The 26599-nt window shown below is 55.4% G+C and overlaps 1 protein-coding gene across 4 annotated transcripts in view; it reads left to right on the forward strand.

Annotated features, from left to right (window-relative positions):
• The window catches only part of IMPDH1 (inosine monophosphate dehydrogenase 1), a 15890-nt gene extending 4212 nt beyond the window's left edge, over positions 1 to 11678 (forward strand). The window contains exons 2-16 of one of the 4 annotated variants that reach the window (XM_040472045.1): positions 67 to 168; positions 2265 to 2313; positions 4300 to 4401; positions 4530 to 4604; positions 4877 to 5083; positions 5231 to 5318; positions 6116 to 6315; positions 6963 to 7053; positions 7302 to 7397; positions 8655 to 8798; positions 8905 to 9049; positions 9379 to 9522; positions 9653 to 9736; positions 10303 to 10319; positions 10932 to 11678. In XM_040472045.1, the coding sequence (XP_040327979.1) occupies positions 67 to 168; positions 2265 to 2313; positions 4300 to 4401; positions 4530 to 4604; positions 4877 to 5083; positions 5231 to 5318; positions 6116 to 6315; positions 6963 to 7053; positions 7302 to 7397; positions 8655 to 8798; positions 8905 to 9049; positions 9379 to 9522; positions 9653 to 9736; positions 10303 to 10319; positions 10932 to 11032 (1645 nt within the window). In that variant the 3' untranslated portion in view covers positions 11033 to 11678. The remainder of the gene's footprint in view (positions 1 to 66; positions 169 to 2264; positions 2314 to 4299; positions 4402 to 4529; positions 4605 to 4876; positions 5084 to 5230; positions 5319 to 6115; positions 6316 to 6962; positions 7054 to 7301; positions 7398 to 8654; positions 8799 to 8904; positions 9050 to 9378; positions 9523 to 9652; positions 9737 to 10302; positions 10320 to 10931) is intronic. The other 3 variants (XM_040472046.1, XM_040472048.1, XM_040472049.1) reach the window with 3 other exon arrangements.
• The last annotated feature ends 14921 nt before the right edge of the window (positions 11679 to 26599 follow it).

Consider the following 26599-nt stretch of genomic DNA (forward strand, 5'->3'; position numbering starts at 1 on the left):
GCGAAAGCAGCAACAGCAGCGGGGCGGCCCGCGCGGGTGTTTATGTCGGGTCGCGGTGTCTCCCAGCAGCATGGCGGACTACCTGATCAGCGGCGGCACCGGCTACGTGCCCGAGGATGGACTCACCGCGCAGCAGCTCTTCGCCAACGCCGACGGCCTCACCTACAAGTAAGCCCCGGGGGCCTCGGCCCCACATCGGTGCACTCACCAACGCGCCGCGATCCCCCGGCCCTGGCGCCGCACGTGCACGGTTCCCCCCTCGGTGACGCCCGATTCGAGTGACTGGAAGGTGGGGGTGAGGGGGCTGGGCAAGGGAAGGAAGGAGGCCCGCGCCGAGAGCAGACGGACGTGGCACAGCGACATCACGGGCCCTCGGTGCTTTGCCCCGTTTATGGCCGGATCCGGGTCCGGCTTGCCTCCTTCCTCCTCTCTTGGGCATCTTGGCCCCGTGGAGGGGACTTGGGGTGTGTAGGAACTGGAGATGTGGGAGTTACGGAGAGACTTTTTCCAGACCTTCGGCCAGGACACCCTCTGGCTCCCAGCGTCACATGAGAGCAGAAGGGACCCTGGAGTGCAGTTAAGGCAGCTGCTTGGGTGTTGCCTCCAGGAGAGGCCCAACTGGGCAGTTGGGATGGCTCCTTGTTCCCAGGGACCCATCCAGCCTTCCACTTGTGCCCCTGCTTGCCCACAGGTTAGCACTAGTGCCCCCGGGGACATTAGTATTATGTGACTACCACCCCAAGCCCACCCCATATGGGATTTTGGAGGAGGGTGCGACCTATCTGTTTGCCCCTGGCTTAGTTTGCTTTTCTGTGGGCTCTGGGCCAGTTGTCCTGCGGGCTGCGGGCCTGGCACTAGCTCTCCTCCTGGCTGCAGGACTGTGTCCATGCCAGGAAAGAGCATCAGAACCTGGGACCAGGAGGAGGAAGGATGCTGGCGACCCGAAAGCATCTCTGCCCTGTCTCCTGCCAGTCCCTGCCTTTGCCTATAAGTGTTCCTGCTTGACAGGCCGTTTCCCTAGACCCCAGGATTCCCAATCACTCCTCAATGGTTCCTCTTGCCTGGGCTAAGGCATGGACCAGGTGAAGGATGGGTATAATACTTAGAAAATTTCAAGGGGCCTTGACTCCCGCGTTTCTTGTCCTGCCTCTCAGTGAGCCACAGAGGCCTCTTCACTCGACAGAAAGGCTGCCAAGGGCAGGGGCAGTTAGGGGTTTTTATTCGTTTGGTGGTCTTTGGCGAAGGAGGAGAAAGTATCTCTTTGCTATATCATTCACTGGAGTCTTCTAGGAAGACTCCCTAGAGAAATTCCTAGGAATTTCTCTAGGTCTGGGGCAGGTTAAAGACCTCACCCCTCCCGTCCATCCTCTAGCTTTTCGTTCCTGCATTTGGGGTGCCGTTTCTTTGCTTAGTCCAGTTAGGAGTGTTCCTAAAGTGTGGAGCATTTGCTTTTGGGTGAGTCCGTGAAGGCCCTGTGATTTCAGGCCGACTGAGCCCATAGGGCCTATGGCACGGCACCTTACCATACCCATGCAGGCCTGCGTTCCCCTTCTGGGGTTTGCTGTGACCGTGGCCCACCCTAGGGTTGGCAGCTGTCATACTTTGGCAAGGGCCCCAGCATCCTGGTCCTAACAACTGTAAGCCCCCTCCTTCCCTTCCGCATCCCGGGCCATGTCTGTAGGTCGCTCTAGTTCAACTGGCGTGGAGTGCCTGCTCTGTCAGAACCTGCTTCACGCTCAGCCCCCTGGGGACCCTCCACACTGTTCTGAACCCTGTGTGACTCAGCAGCCCTGGCACCGGGCTGTGCAGCGTGTCCCGTGCTCTGTGGTGTCCATGCCATGCTGCACCAGTAAATTGTTTTCGGGTTCATTCTATGTTTACTTACTGTCTCCCCCTATGAAGATTGAGAAGTTTTCAAGGGCAGGCCCTGTATCTGCTACGTGTGTCATTACAGGAACTTCTGTGCCCCTCGATGAACTCTTAGCCCTGAGGGCAATAGACATTTGGGGCCAACTGCCTTGGTGGCACCCCAGGTCCACAGACGTTCTGCTGGCTTTGGCTCTGGGTCTCTGGGCCGGAGTCAGCAAGATGCTAGTTGGGGGGGCATGAGGGTGCTTCAGCCCTGACCAGGGAACAGCAGGGATCAGAGGGCTCCAGTCTCTGCCCCTCTTCCCACCTCCGTGCTGCCTCCCCTGGCATGGCAGGCCCTGGCCCTTTCGGGTACCCCTCCCCACCCAATAACACTCACTTTTCTGTCTTCACAGCGACTTCCTGATTCTCCCAGGATTCATAGACTTCATAGCTGATGAGGTGGTGAGTATCTCTTCTGCTGACCTGGGGGAGAGGGACTATGTGTGTGGCAGAAGAGGCTGATTTCATGCTCAGGGGCGGGGTGTGGGGGAGACTTTTCTTGGGAATGTAGCCTTTATTTCTGCCAGAGAAACTGGCAAAGTGCAGTGGGTTATGTCTAATGGGGCAGAGGCAGCTGTGGGGATTCAGGGGTACGCTGAGTGGTGGGCCAGGCACAGAGCGGGAGGGCTGTCCCTGACAGCGCCCGCGGTGAGGTTCCAAAAGGCCCAAGAGAAGATGGGCGTAGGTGTGGCGGCCTTATTACCTTAGACAGGAAGGATTGGATTTTGTCTGAAATGCTGAGCAAGGACATGACAGAAGCCAGTAAAATTATGGCGACTTTGGATGAGGCGGACAGACTTGTTTGTGGATCCATAATGCACAGGAATTGGCGAGAGGATTTGAAAGAATTAGATTTTGGACAAATACAAGGAAACACAGTGCCTCGCTTTATTGGAGGGGCCAAGTGATGAGTGAGGAGCCAAGTGAATGAACAATGTCCTTTACACAGTTAACATGTGACAAAATCACAGAAGCCAAGGGTTAAGTGCTGATGAGTAGAAGTCATTTCATGGAAAAGTTAGCTTATTCTATGATGAACTTGTGCACATTGAGAAAATAGTTTCCTTTGTTGCTGTTATCGATATTTATTTAGGTCTGATTCTCATGAAAGACCAAAGGGCCTGAGTGTACCTGGATCGCTTTTATGTTGGGGAAACTCATGTCCAGCCTGCTTGCCAGGGCTGACGCAGACAGATTTTTAGGGGGAAATTCGGGCTATTCTGGATATGTCTTTTTTGACAGCATCCAGGAAGTCTTGGTTCAGCTGTTCAGTTTAACAAAGGTTACCAAGCTCTCTGGCTTTGTGCCAGACCTGAGTGGGGTGCGAGGAAGAAAGGGATGGACAAGTCCCCCCACTGGCCATTCAGGATGTCCCCATCCTACGGCCTGTGTCAGGAAGGCTGTGGCTCTTGCCCTGTGGTACAGTGGGGGAAGGAGGAGACGGGGGAGTTTTCTAGACTGCAGGGCCATGGTTCTGAACCAGGATCTGTGGATGGGCTTCAAGGGCCTATGGATCTCCCAAAATTATATGCCAAAGTCTGTGAGTGCATTGGGGGCTAGGATCCACAAGCTGTTGGCCTGAATCTCAGAGGCAGATTCTTCCCAAATGTGTTATTTGCAGCCCTGACCTCTCTCCGAGTCGCAGATCCTTAGTCACTTACTTTCCTGGATGCCTGATAGACTTCCCGTGCCTTCTCCTGGCCCTGTCCTGGCCCCACCTGGCCCTGTCCAGCGGCCTTCTCGGTGGCCTCCCTGCCTCAGGCCTCGTCACGTAGAGTCCATTCTCCACATTGGAGCCTTGAGTGTGACCTCTTTAAAACATAAATCAGATCATGTCTCTCTTCTGCCTGGGACCCTAACCGCCCCCCCAGTGGCTTCTCATCTCAGAGTCAAATCTAAGCTCCACTCTGTGGCCTTCAAGGTGACACATCCTCACCCCTTAGCTCCCGCCCCTCCCTTTTCTCCCTACCGCACTAGCCTTTTTCTTTCTTAAATACACCTCAGAAAGACTTGGAACCAGAGGCAGGTGTCACACACAGCTCCCTCTGCCTGCAACGACAGCCCCTCACACTTTGACTTGATTGATTCTCACTTTCACATCCCAAGAAAGAGGCTTTGACCACCACATCCTTCTTCCGGTGGCCACTTTTCTTTGTTGTCTTTCTTTGGAGCCTTTATCCTGGCTGAGATAATCTATGTGTTTTTCGTGTTTGTCACCTTTCTTTCCAAGTAGAATGTAACCTCCAGGAGGGATAGCAGGGACCTCACCTGCCTTGTTCAGTTCTATAGCTGCAGGCCTGTCCTGGTGCTGGGTGCCCATAGGGGCTCAATAAATGTTTGTTGAGTGAATGGTAAAACTCTTCACCTAGACCCCACCTCTATTCTCAGGACCTGACTTCAGCCCTGACTCGGAAGATCACCCTGAAGACACCGCTGATCTCCTCCCCAATGGACACTGTGACAGAAGCTGACATGGCCATTGCGATGGCTGTGAGTCAGACACCTGGGTGGGGACCCAGGGCTGGGGAACCGAACAGGGTGGGCTGGATTCAGAAGGGAGGTTTGCAGTGTGAGAGTGTGGGCCCCTGGCTCTGATCTTGCTTCCCTTCCACCCCCAGCTGATGGGCGGTATTGGTTTCATTCACCACAACTGCACCCCGGAGTTCCAGGCCAATGAGGTGCGGAAGGTCAAGGCAAGTACCAGGCCTGTCCCCAGAAAGATGCGACCTGGCCGCCGCCTCCATAGAGATCCTCCTACCCTCCCACGCCAGCCCTGCAGGCTGGTGCATCCCCTGGCCGACGGCCGGGGGGTCTTGTCTGCTCGTCTCCACGGTGGGGACACGGGGCCCAGCCCTCATTTTCCCGCCACCCTCTCTCCCCATTAAGGGCCCTGGCTTCTCTGTGGTGTGGCTGTGTACCACCTGGACGACTTCTAGCCTTTTCCTTCCCCTGTCTTTACCCACAGAAATTTGAACAGGGATTCATCACAGACCCCGTAGTGCTAAGCCCCTCACACACTGTGGGCGACGTGTTGGAGGCCAAGATCCGTCATGGCTTTTCGGGCATCCCTATCACTGAGACAGGCACCATGGGCAGCAAGCTGGTGGGCATCGTAACCTCCCGAGACATTGACTTTCTTGCCGAGAAGGACCACACCACCCTCCTTAGTGAGGTACCTCCAGGGCAGGGAGGAGTGTGGCTGGGGCATGGCTGACATCTTGGGGCCTCACGCTGGTTCCTGTGACCAGGGACCAGAGGGAGGCCTGGCTCCCTTCTCTCTCACCTGCCAACCCACAGGCAAATGTTCCTGGCTCCACAGGTGATGACTACGCGGAATGAGCTGGTGGTGGCTCCGGCGGGTGTGACATTGAAAGAGGCAAATGAGATCCTGCAACGCAGCAAGAAAGGTACCTGGGAGTAAGCGGAAATCTCAGGACCCCCCAGACTTGCTCCCTGTACCCCAGGCCCCCTGTCTCCTTAGAGCTTTGCAGGTTGTCCCAGCAACCAGGCTGGGCCTTGGGAAGGTTCAGACAATCCCAGCCTGGAGCATGAATCCTGACGTCCTTATTCAGCATCTCCACAGTATGTCTCCCCAAATAGCCAGTCCTGTGAAATGCTCATCACGCACACAAAAAAAGTCTGAAACATGCTGCTTTCTAACCCCCTTATTCCATAAGAAATTGTGTGTCAGCTTATCGAAGGCCCTGAGAAGTCCTGTAATTAAATTTATTTGACATTGGGGCTGCTGACATAACATTCATCAGGTCCCCGTGGGAGACACTGGGAAATGCTTCCGAGGCTCATGCTGGATTGTTTCTTAGGGGTGGTATTGGGGAGGGCACATGTTCCTCCTTGCAGGACAGCCTCACATTTGTGCCCTGGTTAGGAGTTTTCGACCACTGTGGCCTGTGGCCTAGCAGGTGAAAGGCTGCCAGTGCTCAGGGGCCACCCACCCAGCCTGGTTAGGCCACAGGGCAGGAAGAGCTCCGGCACCTACTTGGCCGCGAGGTTTCTTTGCTTCCTGTTCCTTGGGAAGAGGTCCAGGTCCCTAGGAGCATTTCCTGGGTGGGTGCTGTCCCCTAGTGGCTGGTTTGGATACTTCAGTGGGATCTCTAGCCTGGTCTGTTTTGACCTCACTGTCCCCTACTCCCACCCCCGCCCTGAGAGGCCTGCTCCTTCACCTAACCTCTGCATTCCTCGCCAGGGAAGCTGCCCATTGTCAATGATCGTGATGAGCTCGTGGCCATCATTGCCCGCACTGACCTGAAGAAGAACAGGGATTACCCTCTCGCCTCCAAGGATTCCCACAAGCAGCTGCTGTGCGGGGCGGCCGTGGGCACCCGTGAGGATGACAAGTACCGCTTGGACCTGCTCACCCAGGCAGGCGCCGATGTCATTGTACTGGTACGGGCACTGCCCTGGAGCAGGGTGGTTTCGTAGAGTAGAAGCTTATGAAGACTCAGCTTTGCCCCTCAGCTTGGAATCGGAATTAGGAGGGTCACTGGTACTCCGATGGCTCAGAACAAACTGTTAGTCCCTTCTGAGGGCCCCCTGCACTCGTAAGCTGACCCTAATACTTCTAGCTCACGTTCTTCGAGAGCCTCCCGCTTGCCAGATCCTGCAAGACCTTTATGTAGATGAACTCATTGAACCTTACAACAGCTCCCTGACGTACGATACCAGGTCTCGTTGTCAGACGAAGAAGCCAGGGTTGAAGAAATTCAGTAATTTCGTCTGGTAGTGAGTGGTGGGAACGGGATGTAGCCCCAGGCAACATCTCCTTGCTGTGAGGACCAGTCCACACAGTGGGTACGATGGGGCCTTGCTCTGAGCCTGTGAACCAGTGGTGCTCAACCTTTTGGGGAAAGCAGGCCTCTTTGAGACTCAGTCTGCTGAGAGTCGTCAAGTGTTTTCCCCGGTGGGGGCAGGGGAAGAGCTTTCTCATGACATTTTTCATACAATTTCAGGAGTTTTTCATTCGTGATCCCCGCCTCCCCCCGTGAGGACTGTTAGCCATCGAAGCCTAAGCTTTCCCGTCCCCCTTCTCACAGGACTCCTCCCAAGGGAACTCTGTGTATCAGATCGCCATGGTGCACTACATCAAGCAGAAGTACCCCCAGCTCCAGGTGATTGGGGGGAATGGTGAGTGCAGGGTCCCCTGTCAGCCCCCAGCCCTTGCCCCCTCGCTGTGTAACTTCTCTGGCCTTCAGCATCCCTAGGTGACAGCGTCACTCCTGCACGGGCACAGGGGGCTGAATGAATGGGCGTGGTCACTCTGGGTTGGGGGGCTAGACTGGGGTCCCAGGCAGCCCCAGGGCAAGCCAGGGGCATCCCATCCTCACCCTGTTCCTCTTTTCCCCGCTCCTCCAAACCGTCCCCTCCACCCCCAGTGGTGACAGCAGCTCAGGCCAAGAACTTGATCGATGCTGGTGTGGACGGGCTGCGTGTGGGGATGGGCTGTGGCTCCATCTGCATCACCCAAGAAGGTAGGTATCAGGAGAGTGATGCCAATCAGAACACCCCACTGGCCCTCCACAGGCGCTGGGGCCCCCCTCTCGTTGCACAGATGCGCGGTAAATGCCTGCTGTGCCAGGCCCCTTCCCAGGATGGTGGGTTCGGGGCTGACCTGGGCTCGGACTCTGCCCGTCCGGCCCACTGACTCGGGGGAGGCTGGTGGAAGATAAGGTTGCTACGAGTTTCGGGTGTGTGCCAGCCTGCTTCTCAGATTCTGGTCAGGAAGGCCCAATCTGGAGGTCCGAGGCTGGTGTGAATACTTCTCTGAGGTGCTTGTTGGAAGCCAGCTCAGAGTTTGGACCAGCTTTGTGACGGGCAGATGCTTAAGGCATGGAGACAGCACGTCCCTGCCTGTGAAAAGACATACACGCCCTTATGGCCACGTGGCAACAGTGGGAGAGGGGGATCCATTCAGTCACAAAGCCCTTTTGCGGGGTGCGCTCCTGAGCATGAAGTGGGGCAGTGTGAGACCCTGACGCATGTCCCTGTGTGGTTGAGGGGTGCTCCCTGGAGCCTGGTGTCTGACTTGTGGGTCCTGGCTTGACCTGAGGGGATGTATCCGGCCCCTGTAGTGAGAGTCATTTCTCTGGAACACTGAGTGACCCATTTGGTCTTTAGAGCCTCTGCTTTTAAGCTTCTACCCTTCGCCTTAGCTGACCGCTGTGGTAAAACATGGGCCTTTCCTCAGTAACTTAAATATTAATTGAGCACCTACTATGTGTCAGGCACTGTTCTAAATCTTGGGATGCAACAGGGTCAAGACAAACAACGGGAACTTGGAGAGAAGGCCTCTTCTCTATCTCGGGCCCTCAATAAGTCCTAGTTCCTTAGAATTCCCACGCAAAACCTTGTACTTGAAGGCTTTGGACAACTAAACTCAAAGAAATGCAACCCAGTATCCCAAAGGAGGCTGTGAGCACCCAACCCTGGTATCAGGCTTTGCAAATGAGAGAGGTTGATGCTGGGGACGCACCAGTCTGGGGTGGGGGCGCTATACTCGGAAGGCCAGTACTGGCACACCCCCCTGAGAATCCCGCACAGTGCTGCGATGGGTGGAGGGGTCCCTGGAGTGACAGTCACCCTGTGTTATTTGCTGCCACCCGTCGTGTGCCTCAGACATAACCATCCAGCCCTGTCCCTTTTCCCAGAGGTCGGGCACAAGGAGAAAGGGGCCCACCCCTGGCTCCTGTGTTGCCGCTGGCACCTCTGACTTGTGTCCCCTCCCGCAGTGATGGCCTGCGGTCGGCCCCAGGGCACTGCTGTGTACAAGGTGGCCGAGTATGCCCGGCGCTTTGGGGTGCCGGTCATCGCTGATGGTGGCATCCAGACCGTGGGTCATGTGGTCAAAGCCCTGGCCCTTGGAGCCTCCACAGGTGAGGGGGTCTGCTGGGGATTGGGCGGGCTGGTGGGGGGCTGGGAGCCGGGCGAGGGCAGTAGGAGATCTATGGGGCCAGAGGCACTAACCCTCGACCACCACAGTGATGATGGGCTCCCTGCTCGCCGCCACCACGGAGGCCCCTGGCGAGTACTTCTTCTCGGATGGGGTGAGGCTCAAGAAATACCGGGGCATGGGCTCGTTGGATGCCATGGAGAAGAGCAGCAGCAGCCAGAAACGATACTTCAGGTGCCCTGCTTCTGAACCCTGCCCCCAGGCAGATCGGCCCGTAACCCTTCAGCCTCCACCACCACCTTTGACTTCCCAAGATGCTGCCCAGTCCCCCCATTATAGTTCTGGAAACCGAGGCACAGGGTACAGGCAGCGGACGTGGGGTTGCCCCCGGGCCATCTGACTCAGAACGCAGGCTTTTTTACACGGCAGCCGGGGAGTGGCTGCTTTCGGGGTGGGGGGGGGGGGCTTCTGGGTGGCATCCCCTCTGTTGGTACCCTCGAGAGGGGGGGTGGGCTCCCCTGAATCATGGGCGGCGTGGCTCAGTCTCTTTGCCCTCCATGCAGTGAGGGGGACAAGGTGAAGATCGCACAGGGGGTCTCAGGCTCCATCCAGGACAAAGGCTCCATTCAGAAGTTCGTGCCCTACCTCATAGCAGGTATCCAGCACGGCTGCCAGGATATCGGTGCCCGTAGCCTGTCAGTCCTGCGGTGAGTGGGACTTGGAGTGGGTGGGACGGGGCACTGGTGGGGGGACACCTGGGAGGCTCCTGGCTCCTCCCTGCTTCCTCTCTCTTTCTTCCTGTGGTGTCCCTGACCTGCTCCACCTACCCGCCCTCAGGTCCATGATGTATTCAGGGGAGCTCAAGTTTGAGAAGCGGACCATGTCGGCTCAGATCGAGGGTGGCGTCCATGGCCTGCACTCGTAAGTGTGGTGGCCTCCTTGCCTCATCTGGCTGGCACTGGGTCGGGCAGGTGGGGCCGTGGTTCAGAGGCCAAGCTGAGGTTTCAGGGATCCCGTGGGCCATCTGCTCCAGGGATGGATGCTGCTGCAGGATGACCCCATCACCCTGTCCTGCAGGGCCTAGCCCACCCTTGAACCCTGTCCTTTAGCCCCTACGCAGACAAGGCCCCTCCCCTCCCCTCGGGCATCTCCCCGAGCAGGGCATGGGAGACGCGGCTGCTAGCCCCTCCCGGGCTCCCAGTCCCTTGCTTGCTCAGAAGCTTGGTGGCTGGTGGCAGGGGCTGGTGGTGCTGGGCTCTTGCTGGTGGCAGCATCGAGCAGGCTGGTGGAGGCTGGGGGCGCGAGCCCTCTGGTGGGAAGGGCAGAGAGACAGATGCCAGGGCCGGTGCCGGGGCCACCGTGGGCGGGAGCAGTGCTAGTTGGCAGCAAGTTGCAGGCATGCATCCCCGCCCTGGTCGAGAGGGCCTGGCCCCCCAGGCATAGGCGGGCATCTAACCTGTGTCTCTTTCTGCCCCATCCTCCCGTAGCTATACCTTTCTGCCGTGTAAGTAACCGCGCTGCCCGGGGCCAAGTGTAGAGTAGAGCAGGGGCAGTGTGGGTGGGACCTGGGCTCGGGGTGGGGGGCACTGGGTTGAGGGGGGCACTGGGGTGTAATCGTGGGACAGGGACCCTAGGGCTAGCACCGTGCTGGGGGCAGCCGACAGTAGCCCCTCCTCCGGCGGAGGTGCAGAGAGATGTCCCTGACCGCAGGCCTGAGGCTTCCCCGTCTTGGATTGGACCCAATGACCGCAAGGGGCCTAGGCCACGGTGTGTGCAGGGGTGGGGCAGAGACACGGGCAGCAGAGGTTCGGCTTGCTCTGAGCTTGCTCCAGGAGACTGGGCTGTGCCTTCTTGAGCTCTGTCTCCACCCCCAGCATTGAGGACAGGCTACTCAGCTGTAGCTGTGGCCAGAAGGATCATGGCTGTCTCTGTACCTGGCATGGTTCTTTGAGGAGCCTTGGCCTGGGGAAGACAGAGGCACAGGGCCTGCTCTTTCCCCCTCCGGCCCCCCATGTGGGGCCACCCTGGCAGCCCAAGGCCTAATGGCAAGGGAATCTGGGAAGAGGGCAGGGTCCAGACACCCACGCTTGGCTCCCCTCTTGCCTTGTCCCCACAGTTACGAGAAGCGGCTGTACTGAGGACGGTGTTGGAAGCCGGGGCAGTGGAGGGGGTGCACCCCAGGATGCCCCTTTGAGCACAGCCTCCCTCCATAACTGAGTGGTCCATAGATTTGCACTACGGATTCCCCAGCTCCTTTCCAGGGAGAGAGGAGGGGAGCCCCTGAGGGTCTGCGGCCCCTCCTGGCCCTCCCCTGCAGAGTCAGGACTGTTCCTGGGGCTCGGATGCCCTGGGAGCCCCCCGGGCCCCCCCTCCTCCAGTCCCCCTGAGCCTAGCCAGCCTGGGCTCTCAGGCCCTGTGCCTGCCTCAGGTCTTTCTCGCTGCAGCCTGCTCCGGCCTGGCTCCCACCCCTGGGGCAGGTGGCCCCTCCTGGCTTCTGTAGGGCACCTCCCTCCCCACTCCCCACCCCAGAAATGGTGCTCTCCTGGCCCTGCCTCTGGCCCCTTCCTGGGCTGCTGCCCGCTCAGCCATGTGGCACTTCTGGGCTCCTGACCTAGGCCAGAGGGAGGTCTCTGCCCCCTTCCCCTGGCCCTAGGCTCCCCAGGCCCTGCTCCTCAGGCCACTCCCCCTGTTCCTGGCCCTGGGGAGGAGGCTGCCCGTCATTCCTGGCTCCCCGCCATCCCCAGGTGTACCGTTCCTCCCCTCTCCTCTCAGCTGCAGTCGGAGGCTTTAACTTTGCACACTTTGGGGTCACAGTTGCGTCATTGTATATTAAATAACCTGAATAAATCAAGAGGTCTCAATACCTCTGCCATCCTGTTTCTACCCCTCGTCCACTGGGCAGTTGGCCCCTATCCTGGTGGTGAGCTGCAGCCCAGAGCCCCCATCAGAGCTGGGCCGGGGTGGGGGGGCAGGGGCACCAGGCCCAGCCTCCCCCGGGAAGGTGAGGAGGGCGTTGGCGGTGCTCCAGGGGGTACTGGCGCAGGTGGGCCGCGTGACGGGAGGTCTCCCAGGCCTGTGCCTACACCGGCACGCTCACTGCTACCCGTGGACAGCAGCTCACACAGGCAGCGTGGCAGAGGGGTGGTCGTGGTTGTAGAAGACGGGCATCGGGAGCCTCACTGTGGCTGCCCGAAAGTACCCGCTACAGCCTGGTGATGCCGAACGGTGCAGCCTGGACACGGGCAGAAGTAGAGCACAGCCGTGGCCCTGACCGCTGAGCCCAGGGCCTTCAGTGTCACCAGCTGAGACACACATGTGGGTACCAGCTAGAGTGGGTTAGCTCCCACTGTTCGTCTGCTGCTCAGGACCCGTGTCCTAGCCTCAAACCCCTCCTGATGGGGACAGCAGGGACACACGGGCTGCTGAATATCCCTAGGGTTGGGGGTCCTGGGACATTCACATTGCCTTCCTCTGCCTCTGTTGTTATGGCTGGTCATTGGGCACACAGCTGTGCCACCAAGGTGCAGACATCACTCAGGAGCAGGAGCAAAGAAGATGGCCTGAATGCTCCAGTGGCAGGAATGAGCAAAGGCTGTAGGAGGTGCTAGTTTGTGGGTGGAGAACAGCCAGAAACATCCCCGTGACTGCTGGGGGTGGGGGGCTTGCCTCAGGCTACTCTTGGCATCCCATGCCAGTACCTACCCTCTCCCAGGCCCTTCCTGAAAGAGCCCCTTGGGCTGGGGCCAGCCTTCCACTGTGGCATTTTCCAGTTTTGTGGCATCTTCAGGGATGAGAAGGAAAGACCTGGAGGGCAGGATCGTTGGGTAGGTTCAGAGCTAGTTCAGTGACTGCTCCAGGGGCTGTTGCAAAGTGACTGGGTCATTCAGCGTCCCTGGAGGCCTTGCACCCTGGCGTCTGTGGCCTCAGTGAGCACCTCAGAGTCCGAGGTGACACAGCTCGGTGGGAGAAGGATGCACGGATACCAGGGGACGGTGAAAACCGAGAAGGGATGGACCACAATGAGGCCATGTTTCATAGCTTGTCTCGCACATTGCTTTACAAAAACCGTACAACAGTCAGCTTGACCGGCAACGGAGATGGATAAGATCTAAGGGTTTTTAGAGAAATACAGAGCCGCTCAGCATCAAGGGTGTGAGTGGTTCAAAGGGAGCATTTTCCTTTTGAGCTAGACCTAAGGGGTCCATTAGAGCTGACCAATACAATGGGTTACCTTGTAATAATGACCTTTGCATTACTTGAGGTATGTTAGCCTTAATTTGGCTCTTCTAGAGGAAGTTCAAGCACAATGGTCCTTAAATTCGGTGTGTGTCAGAATCCCCCGGGGAACTAAAAATAAACGGAGCCCAGGCTCACTGAAGCAGGATGCTTTCTGGGCCTCTGGGCCCCGGTGATTCTGACAAGACCCAAGTTAGCGAATCACTGTTGAGGAAATCTGGGAATCCAATTACGCGATTTCTGAGACTTGCCAAAGAAGAGTTTCAGATGACACAGCATAGCGTCTACCTCATGCCCGCGCTGCAGGGATGATGCGAGAAGTGCATGGAAGGTTGCGGTGCTCAGTAAAGCCGGCTTCCCGCGTCCTACTTGCCCTCACGCTCCCCAAAGGAATGGAGGCTGTAGACGAACGTGCGCCGGCTGGCCCCAGACAACACGCTCGCTCTGGGTTGTATAATTCGGCCACAGTAGGGGAGGCCCTGGCTGGGACAAAAGGACAGTCGCTCTGGGTAGGAAGGCCACATCAGATGGACATTCAGAGGCAGTCCAGAGCCACATTTGGGACAGATGCAGGTCATAGACCCCAGGATCAGCAGAACGTGTCCACTTGGTCCCGCCTGGTGTGGGTGGCCCAGGCACACCCTCACCCTCACCCAGGCACACTCACCTATCCATGTAGTCCAGGCTGGCTGCCACCAGGCTATGGAAGATGTGGTCACGCAGGCACCAGGCCACGCTGCTCCAGCGCCCCAGGTCCTGGCTCGCGGGTCGCAGCATCTGCACGGGGGTTTAGCCACGCAGGGAGAGGGCGTGCACCACCAGCAGGCAGCCGGCCAGCGTCCCAGTCCCCCCCAACAACGCCAGCTCCCAGGCAGCCTGCCCCGCTACCCACAGGAGGTGGCTCGGCACACTCTCCGTGGCCAGCACATCAAAGCCACGGGCCAGGGAGAGCTGCAGGTACTTGGTCTAGCCAGGGCAGGAGCCCCGGGGGAACCTGGGAGGCACGGCTTACACTACAGGGGACTGGAGTCAGAGAGTTGGTGGGTAGCAGCGCAGCCATGGGTGGCCCACCCTGGAGGACAGCTGGAGAGGTGGCCCTTGACTCTGGCCCCACCTTCCCCTCCTCCCCCCGCGGCCCATCCGCCCCACATCTGCAGGCTGAGAGCAAGGGCGCTCAGATGGCTTGACCTGGCAGCTCGGGAGGGGCCAGGCTAGCCCTCTGAGGGTTCTTTGAGCTTCTGTGGTTCTAGTGCCAATCAGGAAGTGGGTAGGCAGCCGACCTGGAGAGGGGTCAGCACCCCAGCTGTGCACGACCCAGCTACCCTCAATTCCCCCTCCGTCCCATCTCCTCACATCAGGAGTGGGGTCTAGAGAGGAAGAGGGATGAGCCACGGGGGGAGAGGCAGCTCCTCCCTCCACCCTCACACTAAAGCTTTTTGTTCGGTCAGGACTCCTCCTAGCTTGTAAGAGCCAGACTCTGACCCCAACCTCTCCGGATCTGTGTCCCCTCCCACTTTTCACATCGACCCCTCCCTTATTGGGGCTAGGGGGCCAGTTCTTTCCACCTCATGCCCTTCCCCCAGCGACCCTCCACCTCTAGCTGAGCAGGGTGTCTGGTCAGAGGCAGGGCCAGGGTCAAAGCATGCAACCCCGGGCAACACCTACCAGGTCCCAGCTCCAAAACCCTGCTTCCTGTACCTGTTGTCCTCAGGACAGGGCCCCTCACCTGCAGGGTGTCTGGCTCCCAAGTGAGCTGTACCCTGCATCCCAGCTAGTGTCGGGGAGGAGGAATGGTATGGTAACAGGGTGCAGTACTAGCCTGGCACACGTAGAGATCAGCCTTTCCCTCTCTGGGTGCCTTAGTTTCTCTACTCGTGATGGAAGATCCCCCCCGCCCCCACCCCAGCCAACAGCCTCCTGTGTTTTGACCCCACAAATCAGGGCAAATGTACATCAGAGGCTGCCTGCATCCAACTCAGCAGACTTGGTCTCTCAGAGCAGGTTTCTGCTTCTCTTCTGCCCCCTGGGCTTGGTCTGAAGCCACAGGGGTCTCCTCTGACAAGCTGGCAAGGTGGGTGGGAAGGTTCTCCAGAAAAGGGAAATCAGGACGAAGGTCACCAGGGGTAGAGCGGCTGGGAAGGAAGAGGGAGCCAGAAGCTGTTGTTGTGTAGGGACCTTGCCATGACCCTGCACGTCACTTTCCCACCCCTAACTTTAACCTCTCCCTCCCTACTGCTCTTTTCCTGTGGAAAGGCTAGTGGGGAACGAAATATGTTCCAGGCTCCAGGAAATCAATTAAGGGGAGAAACTTCATTTGGATGCGACACTACGGGGAATCAGCCCTCGGGCCTTCTCTGTGGGGAAGGATGCTGCTTCCACCCCTCCCATGGTCCACGGTGCTTCTAACTCCTTTCTGTGCCTCTGGTCTCTGGGGATATCCAGGGACGCAAAGGAGGGACAGACTTTTCATGGTGGAGATACTGGGGGGGGAGGAGAGCAGGGGCAGAGCGCCTTCCCTGCTTGCGGAAGAAGGGAATCCCTTGGTCGAGTGCTTTAAGAGCAGCGTGGCACTGAATCCAGCAGGTGGCGCCAGTACCCATCGACCTGGGCAACCCCAGGGACCCTGGAGTGGGGCAGTTTCCTAGGCAACAGGCAGCCTTTCCCAAAGCCCTGCCCTTGGCAACCATTCCCTGGTTGCCCATGTCCACGGTAAAATTTGGCTTCTGAAGGACAGGAGGAACACAGGAGTAAAATAATCACTCCGAAAGGAGAGAAGCCGGCTGGGAGCGGGTAACAGAGTCTAAAAGACCTGCTTTCCACGGCGGTTTATTACCAAGCACCAGTCACTGTGGTAGGTGCATCTTATTCTCAGCAATCCCATAAGGCAGGAGCAGCACATAGGCCTTTATTGTGGACGGGGAAAATGAGGCTCAGAGAGACAGTGACTTCCCAAGTCACCAAATGATAAGAGGTGAGCTCAGTTAGGAAGCTGGGCCTGCCTGGACATCCTGCCATCCATTCCACCCTCCCTCCTGGTGGGTGTGGTGTCCCAGCCCCTAAGGGAAGCTGGTGTGAGGGGCTTGGGGGTGAGGCCTGCTGGGGGACCAGGAGCACTAGGCGTGGATGAAGAGAGCCAAAGATGAATCTGCCCCTTGCAGTGTGACCCCCCTTTGCCTGGCCTGGGTGGGGCACCCCCTCCGCTCACCCCTGACCTTGCAGTGAGGCTCCCCTCTGTTGGAGGACCACAGAGTTGGAGGGGAGGGGGTTTAGGAATTCTGGAGCTTATGTGAACTTTCTAGAGAAACCAAGGACAGGAATGCTCTCCAAGGATGCGGCTGGGGCCCCGGACAGTGCAGGAAAGGATTCCGTTTCAGCAGTTGTGTAGAGAAGGCCGGCTTGAACTGGGTCAAGGGACAGATTTGGAGGATTCAAATCCAGTCCAAAGATCTAATCTACTCTCACTCCCTCACGATCTCACTTACCGGCTTGCTCCACATCTCCATGAGATATTAAGTAGGATCTCACGCGTAACATAACCGCAAACATTTACTTCTGACAACCAGGAGAGCAACCCAGTCCGAGTCTACGTCCCAAAGCCGGAGAAGACCAGTGTCCCAGCTCGAAGACAGTCAGGCAGGCAGAGACAGCAAATTCTCTCTTACTCAGCCTTTTTGTTCTATTCAGACCTTCAATGGATTGGATGAGGCCCACTCACATTGGAGAGGAAAATGTGCTTTACTCAGTGTACGGATCGAAAAGTTAATCTCACCCAGAAACACCCTCACAGACACACCCAGAATAGTGTGTGACCAACTCTCTGGGCACCCTGTGGCCCAGTGAGGTTGGCCCGTAAAATTAACCATCACACGTCCCCACCATCGTCCCAGACCTGGTCCCCCTTAAAGCTACCCTGTGTCCAAAAATATCAGTTCCGTCCTTCTCGTTGCTCTGATATAAACGAAAACAAAAAAATCCCGGACCCACCCTTGACTCCCCTTCCTCTCACATTTTGTGTTAAATCCATCAGCAAATCCCGTCGGCGAGACTCCATCAACATGTCGTCCGTCTGGTTGCTTCTTCCAGTCTCTCCCCCAGCAACAGTTGGTCTGGGCCACGATCATCTCTTGCATCGGTTACTGCAAGGAGCTCGGGCTTTCTTACCCCTCCGCCCCCCGGGGTTGCTTCCCAACTAGAACCTTCTCACAGCACAACCAGGGTGGTTCTTTTCAAATGTTAGCCGGAGCAGGGGCGCCTGGGGGGCTCGGTTGAGGGTCCCCCTCTTGGTTTCGTCTCAGGTCACGATCTGACGGTTTCGGGGGGTTGGGCCCCACGTCAGGCTCCAGGCTGCTGGTGCAGAGCCTGCTTGGGATTCTCTCTTTCCCTCTCTCTCTCTCTGCCTCTCCCCTGCTCTCACTTTCTCCAAATATAAACAAATAAATAACAAAACTCTTATTAAAAAATAACTAAAACGTAAGCCGAAGCGTATCATTTTCTGCTCCAAACCCTCCAGTGGCTTCCCTGGAGTAAAAGTGAAATCCAGTCTTTACTGTGGCCTACAAGGCCCTTCACCACCTAGCCCCCCGACGTCAGACCTTGTTGTCTATCTGTTCCCTTCGCCAGCTCTGTCCTAACCACACTGGCCTCCTTGCTGTCCTCCAGGGCTCCCACCAGGCCTGTTCCCTCTGCTTCCCCCAGATGCCCACGCGGCTCACTCTTCCACTGCCCTCAGGTCTCCGCTCCAGCAGCACCTGGTTAGACAGACCTTCCCTGGCCCCTGCACAAAACTGCAAACCACTCCCCTACCTCAATCCCTGGCACTCCCTTTTCCTGCTTCGTTGTTTTCCATAACACATCGCACGCTCTCCGCTTATGTGCCGATAGTCTGTTTTCCCTTGTATGTCTTCCTCATCAAAAACGGTGTTGCTCATCAATACTTGTTTGAATAGAATGAATGAAACTGTAAAACATTCCTCACCTAACATACGTCACTGAGGCCAGCAAGCAGAGGAGGCAAAGATAGGGTTTACTCTATGCTGGGGACTGTGTTTTCATGCATGGAGTCATTTAATACAAAAATAATTAATGTATTATTATCATCCTCATTTCTGGAGGAGAAAGGAGGCTCAGAGAGGCCAAGTGATGTGCCCAAGGTCGCCCAGCTAGTCCGTCACTGAGCCAGTTGTGACCCAACCATTTGCTGCCTAGCCCCAAATTCCCTACCCCTCCCTCTCTCCCGGGGGGAGCCCAGGAGACCCCAGGGATGAAGGAGGAAAAAGAAGAGAGGAAGGGAACGCTCATGCCCCTCAGGAGAGAAGCAGAGCAGGACCGAGCTGGTGGGGCCCTGGGTGACAGGGCACCTCGCCAGCCCCTGCTGGCCTCCTCCCTCCACTCGTGTGGCCTCTGCAGCCCCAGGGCTGATTGGGCTCCCTCCCCTGGCACCAGCCTTCTCTGCCACACCCCCACCCTTGCCTGGGGCCTGGCTACACAGGGATCCCTTTCTGGCCCAGTGAGGCATGTAACCCCAGGCTGACAGGCGTCCGGATGCCAGGGCAGCTGTGGCTGGCCAAGGGTGAGATCACAGGCTGAGCACTCCATGCCCGGCCCTCCCCTCCCATCACAGGCTCACTCCTCGCCCTGCCCAGCTACAGAAACTCCCCTCCGAACTCCCTTTGTCCCGTAACTTCTCCCCAGCGGGCCCTGGCCTCTTCTGGCAAGGCTTAGCGTATTAGTTTACTGTTGCTGCTGTAACAAATTACCACAAACTTAGCTCAAAACAACACAGATTTATCATCTTATATTTGTGGAGGTTGGAAATCGAACATAGATCCTCCAGGCAGTGCTCCTTCTAGGGGCTTGAGAGGACAACCCTTTATCTTGTCTTGTCCGGCTTCTAGAGGCTGCCTGAATTCTTTGGCTCGTGGCAACTTCCTCCAGCTTCAAAGCAGCAGCTCATTGTCTGTCTGACCTTTGCTTCCATTTTCACATCTGCGCTGACTCTGACCCTCCTGTTTCCCTCTTATAAGGATTCTTATGATTACATTGGGCCCACTAGGATAATCCAGGATAATCTCCCACCTCCAACCCTTAACATAGTCACGCCTGCAAAGTCCCTTTTGCCACGTAAGGTGACATATTCACAGATCCTAGAGATTAGGATGTGGACATCTTTGGAGGGTCGTTATTCAACTTTCCACACCTAGCCAGGATGCTCACTTCCTCCACAGCTGAGGGAGTATTCACAACACGTTTATGATGAGCCTCGTTCTACCCCATGCTAAACACCATCAATATTATCTCTCACCATCCCTGTGAGGTGGGCATAGGTCCCCACTCTATAGATGAAGGACCTGACTAACTCCAGAGCCTGTGGGTTTGCTGTGATCCCAAGGCTGTCTCCTCAGCCTGGAAAAAAAGCGCCTCCTCCAGGAAGCCCTCTGCTTTGGCTCCAAGTCCCTGGGGTTTGCATCCTGATCTGGCCTGCAAGCTCCCTGAGGCAGGGGTTGTGTCTCTGCCCTTGGGGCCCTGGTGTGGGGCACCGAGGAATAAGTACCTGGGCAATGCTGAGACAGAAGGAAAGATCGGATTTGTGGACTGGTGTTCAGGGATGGGCTCCGGAGGACCTATGACCCCCCTGCTGTGTGTGCCAAGATTGTGTGTCTGTCTGTTCATTTTTCTGGGCAGAGGGAGCAGAATTTCCACTAGATTCTCAGAAGGGGCTCAATTTCTAAGGATCAAGAAATCCTGCTCTAGGGTCTGCCCCCAGCCCCCTTTCCTGGGCTTCCTTCTCTGAACCAGCCTGTTACCAGAGTTCACTCAGCACCAGGGGCCATGGCGGCAGGGGGGTGGGGGGGGGAGGCTGTGAGGACGTGCTGGGAAGAGGGGCTGGTCAATGGAGCACCCTGAATAGCATGGCTCTAGAGGAGCCACCTTTATCCCCTTCTCCCCTGCATCCTTTCAATGATTCAATGCTTCTGAGTTCTGAGAATATATCATTGTCTGCCCTCCCTCCCATGTCACCCCCCACCCTGCCTCCTACGCACACAATGGCTGTGAGGACGCTTCCTTACTCTTAGCAGTCTGGTCCTTCGGGGAGGAGCACAGCCTTCCTCAGGGGGACCAGGATGAATGAAGCAGGCTCTCCTCACCTCTGGGTCCCCTTATCACCTTCCAGGCCTCCCAGTGGCCCCGTCCTCCAAGCTCTTCCTGTCATCGCCCTTTGCACACATGACCTCACCCTCCTATCAGCAGTGGCCCAGTCCTGAGAGAAGCCATGGAACATTCTTCACAGCTCTGCCCAAGACAGGACTGGAACACGGGTCTTCTGGTTCCCGAGTGAGACTGATTCAGACACATCGTTAGGGTGTCAGAATTGAGGATAGAATTCGAGGAATGGCTGCTTTCACCTTGTAAAACCAGAAGTGTGTTTTAAGCAATCTGCTCCAATAGCCCGAAGCAATAGTGTTTCCGGTTTGTCCCCTTCACTTGTGCCCTTCTTCCTGGAAAGGTTCTACCAAGGAGTTCCCGCAGGCAGCTGATCAGGGGCTATGCCCGTGGTGGGGGCAGGGTGCAGAGGGCAGACACAGGTAGAACACAAGCCTCTGTACCCACAGCCTGCACCCTGGTAGCGAACTCCCCACTCCTTGTCCAGGAGAGAGGATAGGAGGGGCGGGTGAGGGAGAGAAAGGACCGGAAGGTATCCAGAAGGATCCAGAGAAGAATCCTCTCTTCTCTCCCAGCAGCCCAGACACAGAGAATGTCCCCTCCCTCATTCCCTGCCCAGCCCAGGCCCTCTGGGAGGCGAGGTGGATTTTTGAGTGTCCCCAGCATCAACTTTGCCATTTGGTCATCCTGCCATTTACATAACCAAGGCATCGCGTCTCAGGAAGCAGGGAGGAAGGCTGAGATGAGGAACAGAGATTGCTTTAAGGTTCCTTCCCAGCCCTCGGCGGCAGGGGTGAGGGAAGCCCGCTGAGGAGAGCTAGCGCATGGGGCCTGTGCTGGGGCTGCTGGCTTCTCTTCTGCTGGAAGGGGGTGCCCCCCTCCCACGGCACCCTCACCAGGCCTCACGTGGGTGCCAACGTAGCGGCTCTGGTGTGGCCTCCAGCGCCCTCCACCCCCACCCCACAGGCCCCTCGGCTGTTCCTCTCTGTCCCCCGAGCCCGCGAAGGATGGGGACACAACCAGGGAAGGGGGAGGGTCACGGGCAGCAGGGGCTCAGGGTGGCCGCTCCCCCTGCTGCGGGGAAACAGCTGAGTCCCCCTGGCAGTTGTGGGAAGGCTTCAGGCTGTCCAACACCAGAGCCCGGCTGAGTCTGCCCCCCCGCCCTCCGCCTGTGTGGGAGGAGGGGCTTGCCGCTGAGCCCCCAGCTCGGCCATGGACCTGTCCGCTCAGCACCACCCCCCATCCTGCGCCTGGGTGGTCCAGAGTAGGGGACCTCTGCTCTAAGCAGGGCGTGTGCTTTTTCACAGGGATGTGAGAATCAGGACACTTTTCCCTGGGGCCTACTCTGCCCTATAAAACTTAAACAGATCAAGCTTACAGATGGTATCACAGCTCCTCCCAGCCACAGCCTCTTTACCTCTACCTGCTGGCTAGTGCGGCCCTTGTGGCCCATCCCCTGGTAGGAATCCTCCTCCCCCAGACACCTTCATCTCCCCCTTGTCCCCGCTGCCCCTGTTTCCCCATCACCCCGCGATCTCTTCGGTCCCCTGCCCCCAAACTTCCCCGCCTCCATCCGCCCCCCCCCCCAGCCCCCGCCCAGCGGCTTTATTTGTCACTCCTGGAACCCTAACACCATAGTAACACGGCAGCAAACGCTTCTACGGTACATCTGTGTTCAAAGCACTTCATAGATACTAACTCACTTAGTGGTCTCAGTGACTCTGTGAGGGAAGGGCTACTATTATCCCCATTTTACAAATGAGGAATCTGATACACTGGAGCACAGTAAGGTTGAGTTAAGTCTAAGGGCTGCAGAAACAAGGAGATAGAGACCCACCAAGCAGACTCCTGGGAGCAGCTGTCCTTGTCAAAAGATTAAAGCACCGGTCCTCTCTTTCTTTCTTTCTTTTCTTTTTTTTTAAATTACAACATAATGTGTGCAGCAGACCTCCCTGACCTCTGCCCTCTCCACCCTAATCCCCAAGAGCTAAAGACACAAAGAGATGAAATGCAGGAACTCACTGGAGGGACCCTCTGCCAGCCTGCCTCAGCTCCCCTAGCCTAGGAGCTGGTGGCAGGAGGAAAGAAGGATGGGGACCAGAGCAGGGTAGGACCCCTTGGTCCCCATCTCTGTTCTTCAGGCCTCCTTCCCTTCACCGCTGTTCCTTCCATTCACTTCTACATTCTTCGTGTCTCCTGGAGAGAGCCGGCAGTCACCTGCAGGCACTGGCCTTCTGGACGCCCGGGAAGAAGCTCTGCCCTCCTAGGGGAGGGCTGCCCCGCGCAGCTTTCGTTTACGCCTTCACCACATTTGTGCGTGTTCCTAAAAAAATGCCGAGAAGCAAGAATGATCTAGCTGCTAAAGGACAGGATGGTTTTGTACTAGGTGGACACTTCCAGGAAGAGGGATGCCGAGCAGAGCTTCTGGTTCTTGGTGTGGCTTTGGCTTCTCTGAGAGTTTACCAGAACCTTTTCTGCAAATGTCAGTGGGCAAGGTCACCCTAAGTTCTAGCATTGCTGTTGAGAAATCCAAAGCCTTTCTGGTATCTAATCCTTTGTATGTTACTTTGTTTTGGAAGTTTCTAGATGCTTCTCTTTAATTTGCCTTGGTGGGAGTTTATTTCCATCTAAAGTGTTGGGTCTTAGTGGACACACCTTTAATGACCTGGCAACTCATGTCCTTCTGTTCTGGAAAATTTCCTCAAATTAGTTCATTGAGGAATATCTTCTCTTCCATTTTCCTGGGTTGTTTTTTCCTTTTTTTTTTTAATTTTTTTTTAACGTTTATTTATTTTTGAGGCAGAGAGAGACAGAGCATGAACAGGGGAGGGGCAGAGAGAGAGGGAGACACAGAATCGGAAACAGGCTCCAGGCTCTGAGCTGTCAGCACAGAGCCTGACGTGGGGCTCAAACTCACGGACCGTGAGATCATGACCTGAGCTGAAGTCAGGAGCTTAACCGACCAAGCCACCCAGGCGCCCCTTGTTTTTCCCTTTTTTTAAAAAAAGTTTATTTATTTTTGACAGAGACAGAGACAGTGCAAGTGGGGGGAGGGGCAGAGAGAGGGAGAGAGAATCCCAAGCAGGCTTCACAGAGCAGAGCCCTCCGCAGGGCTTGAACTCAAGAACTGCGAAATCATGACCCCAGCCAAAATCAAGAGTCAGACGTTTAAATGACTGAGCCACCCAGGCACCACCCCCTCACCTTTCTTTTTTCTTATTGGAGCTTCTGTTATTTTGATGTTGAACTCCTGCAATTGTCCTGTAATGTTTTACTCTTTTGTTTTATTTTCTTAGTATGCTTGCTTGGTTTTTAGGGGGATTTAGTCAACTTTATGTTCCTATCTTTCTACTGACGTTTTGTTTCTGCTGTCATGATTTTATTTTTCGAGACACAATTGTTGCTCTTGCTATATTCTGGGTGTTCCTTTGTATAGCATATTGTTCTTGTTTCATAGATGTACTATCTTGTCTTATCTCTCTAAGGATATTAAAAATGGGCTTTTTGGACCCTTTCTTCTCTCTGTATAACCTGTTTCCTGCAAGTTACTTCTCTTATTGTTTGTTTTGTCTCTCTCTTTGCATTAGAAAATTTCCTGCATGTCTGGGAATGTTTGGCCATGATTAAGGTTGTGGAGGGCTAGAGGGCTAGTCAAAAACTCTGAGCCAACTCACAGGCTGGATTTGCCACTGTACGGTGACACAGCTGGGTTGTTTTGGGGGAAACCTCTATGTTAGTATCTTTAGGTCTTCCCTCTAGGGCTGGTGAAATACCCCAGAGTAGAATCTTCCAGTTTCCTGCCTAAACAGCAAAAGTCCTACTCTGACCACTTTGGGACCCCAACAGTAGAAGGCTAGGGTTCTGTGCCATAGGACATGGTCACTTAATCCCCTTGTTTCTAGTATTTTCAGTATGGTATCTCTGTTCACAATTGCATTTGAAGCTTCTCCAATCCAGATGCGCTCTTTTTTTTTTTTAATGTTTATTTTTGGGAGAGAGAGAGAGAGTGGCAGAGGGGCAGAGTGAGAGGGAGACAGAGGATCTGAAGCTGGCTCTGTGCTGACAGCAGAGAGCCCAATGCGGGGCTCGAACTCATGAACTGTGAGATCGTGACATGAACTGAAGGCGGACCCTTAACTGACTGAGCCACCTAGGCGCCCCCAATTACCCTCTCTATCTTACCATCCTCAGAGGAAAATCTTCCAGACCATGGCTGGGATGGGGAGGGACTTGTAGTCCCCTGGCTTGGAGTTAGGGAAGAAATCTAGGGATTTAACTGCTTTTCATCATGGCCTTTATTTTAGCAAACTCTTCCACAGTTCCAGGGGGACCTTGGTTGGGAGTTTGTGTGCCTTCTGAGAACCTTGCAATGTAAATCAAGTTGGCTCCATTTTCCCCACTGCCAGTTGAGATGTCTTTTTCCTCAGGGCTGATAAGTCAGTAACCGCATGGCTGTCTGCCATCCTGCTTCAAAAATTCTGTGGCTGTTGTCTGTTTTCCTGCTCTCTCCATCCTTCAGGGTTTATCTCTTGATTTAAAAATTTCTTTATTGAAATTTTAGTGGGGTTTTGGGAGGGAGTGAAATTAGATATATGCATTTAATCACCATCTTAACTCAAAACCCTAACTTCCCTTTTCAATACATTTTTTAAAATATAATTCCTGGGAATAACCCTACTTGGTCATGGAAGATTGCTGTTTTAATGTTCTGGGGTGTGTTTATTTCTGTCTTTCCATTTAGAAGTCTTTAAGTGAACACGATTAGCAGGAAATGAGCCCTTCTATGAGGAGGATTCAAGAGAAGTGTCTCTAGCAGGATAACTTTTATTAAGTATATGAGAGAAAACTAGAGGCTGGATCCCAGTATGCAGCCTTCAGGCAGCCCCTAAAGGGCTTGGGGGGGAGGATCCCTACTAAAACAGGGATCCTATAGAGATCCCAGAGGATGCATCCAGGGAATGCCCTTCGCAATGTTATGTTTAGCGACCCAGAAGAAATACCAGCCTTCATCGTAGGCATCCCCTGGAAAAGGGATCAGTGGGTTGCCTGATTTTATCTTACACCAATTGAAGGGATTCTGTGATGAGAAGGTGAGCCCTAGATGCCTTTCTGAAACACAACCCATGGTCCGAAGGACCCCAGAATTATTCATTTGTTTGTTATTTACTCATCTAATATTCATTGAGCACCTAACCCGGGCATCTCTCTATGTGAGCTCTCTATGTGAGATCTCTGCGACTGAGACAGAACCTGCCCTAGGTAACTCTTTCAGCAGCCCCTCCCCAACCTTACAGTGCAGCAGGGGAGGGGGAGATGGAAAAGGGGTCAGGGTCACATCCAAGGCCATAGCACAGTGACAATAATTTTTCTCTCTCTGGCTTGTGATAAGGAATAAGTGAGGATATTCTTAAAGCATCCAGCACAAATGCTTGGAACACAACGGGATGTCTGGATTTTGAAGGACAGCTTTATGGGTTGCAAGGAGCCTCCTGTTTTATGTTCTCTTGATACTTTTAAATACTAGTATTTATTTTTATTTTGTTTCAGCATTTTTAAAATATTTTATTTTCAAGTCATCTCCACGCCCAACGTGGGGCTCAAACTCACAACCCCGAGAGCAAGAGCCGCATGCTCTACCGGCAGAGCCAGCGGGCGCCCCTAAATACTAGCATTTTTGGAGGAACACTTGGAGGGATTTAGAGACCCAAGATAATACAAACAGAAGAGCTGGAACTACTTAAATCAGTCGCTGGGGCAGTATAATAGGGTCCATAAAGTATCCACAGTGACCACTGTGCTCATTTGTCATCTTCAACACTGGGTTAGCCTTGGCCTGGGCTTTCACATTCCTGAAGCTGCACACTCTGACTTCACTGTTCTCCTTTCATCTCTTACTGGAAAAAAGTTATAATCCACGGCTCACATGCAGTTTAGGCTCAGCATTCTTGCTGGCATACATTTCTGAAACTCTTGAGTATTTGAGGGAGATCAGTTTAAAAAAAAAACAAAAAAAGGGTACACACTGATTGACATCCTGCAGTTCACCTGTGAAGTGTTGCCGGCACTCCCGTGTAGCGGTACAACTGTCGAAAGCCACCAGGTTGTAGAGAGGGCAGCAGAGAGACTGGGTACGAGGTCCCTGACAAGCTGTGTAATCTTGGGCAAATTCGGTACTTTTCTGAGCCTTAATTTACCGATCTGTGAAATGGGGACACCCAGAGGATTGTGGTGAGGACTAATGAGATATTACACTTCTACTCACGGCTTAACAAACGCCGTGGTTCTCCCGGCCCGGGGTGCCGTCCTAGGGCAGGCTGCCGCGTACGCGCGCGCGCGCATATGTGTGTGTGTGTGTGTGTGTGTGTGTGTGTGTGTGTGTGTGTGTGT

This window comes from Herpailurus yagouaroundi, unplaced genomic scaffold (genome assembly GCF_014898765.1).
Source record: "Herpailurus yagouaroundi ecotype Mexico unplaced genomic scaffold, PumYag 100, whole genome shotgun sequence".
NCBI classification, from domain to species: Eukaryota; Metazoa; Chordata; class Mammalia; order Carnivora; family Felidae; genus Herpailurus; species Herpailurus yagouaroundi.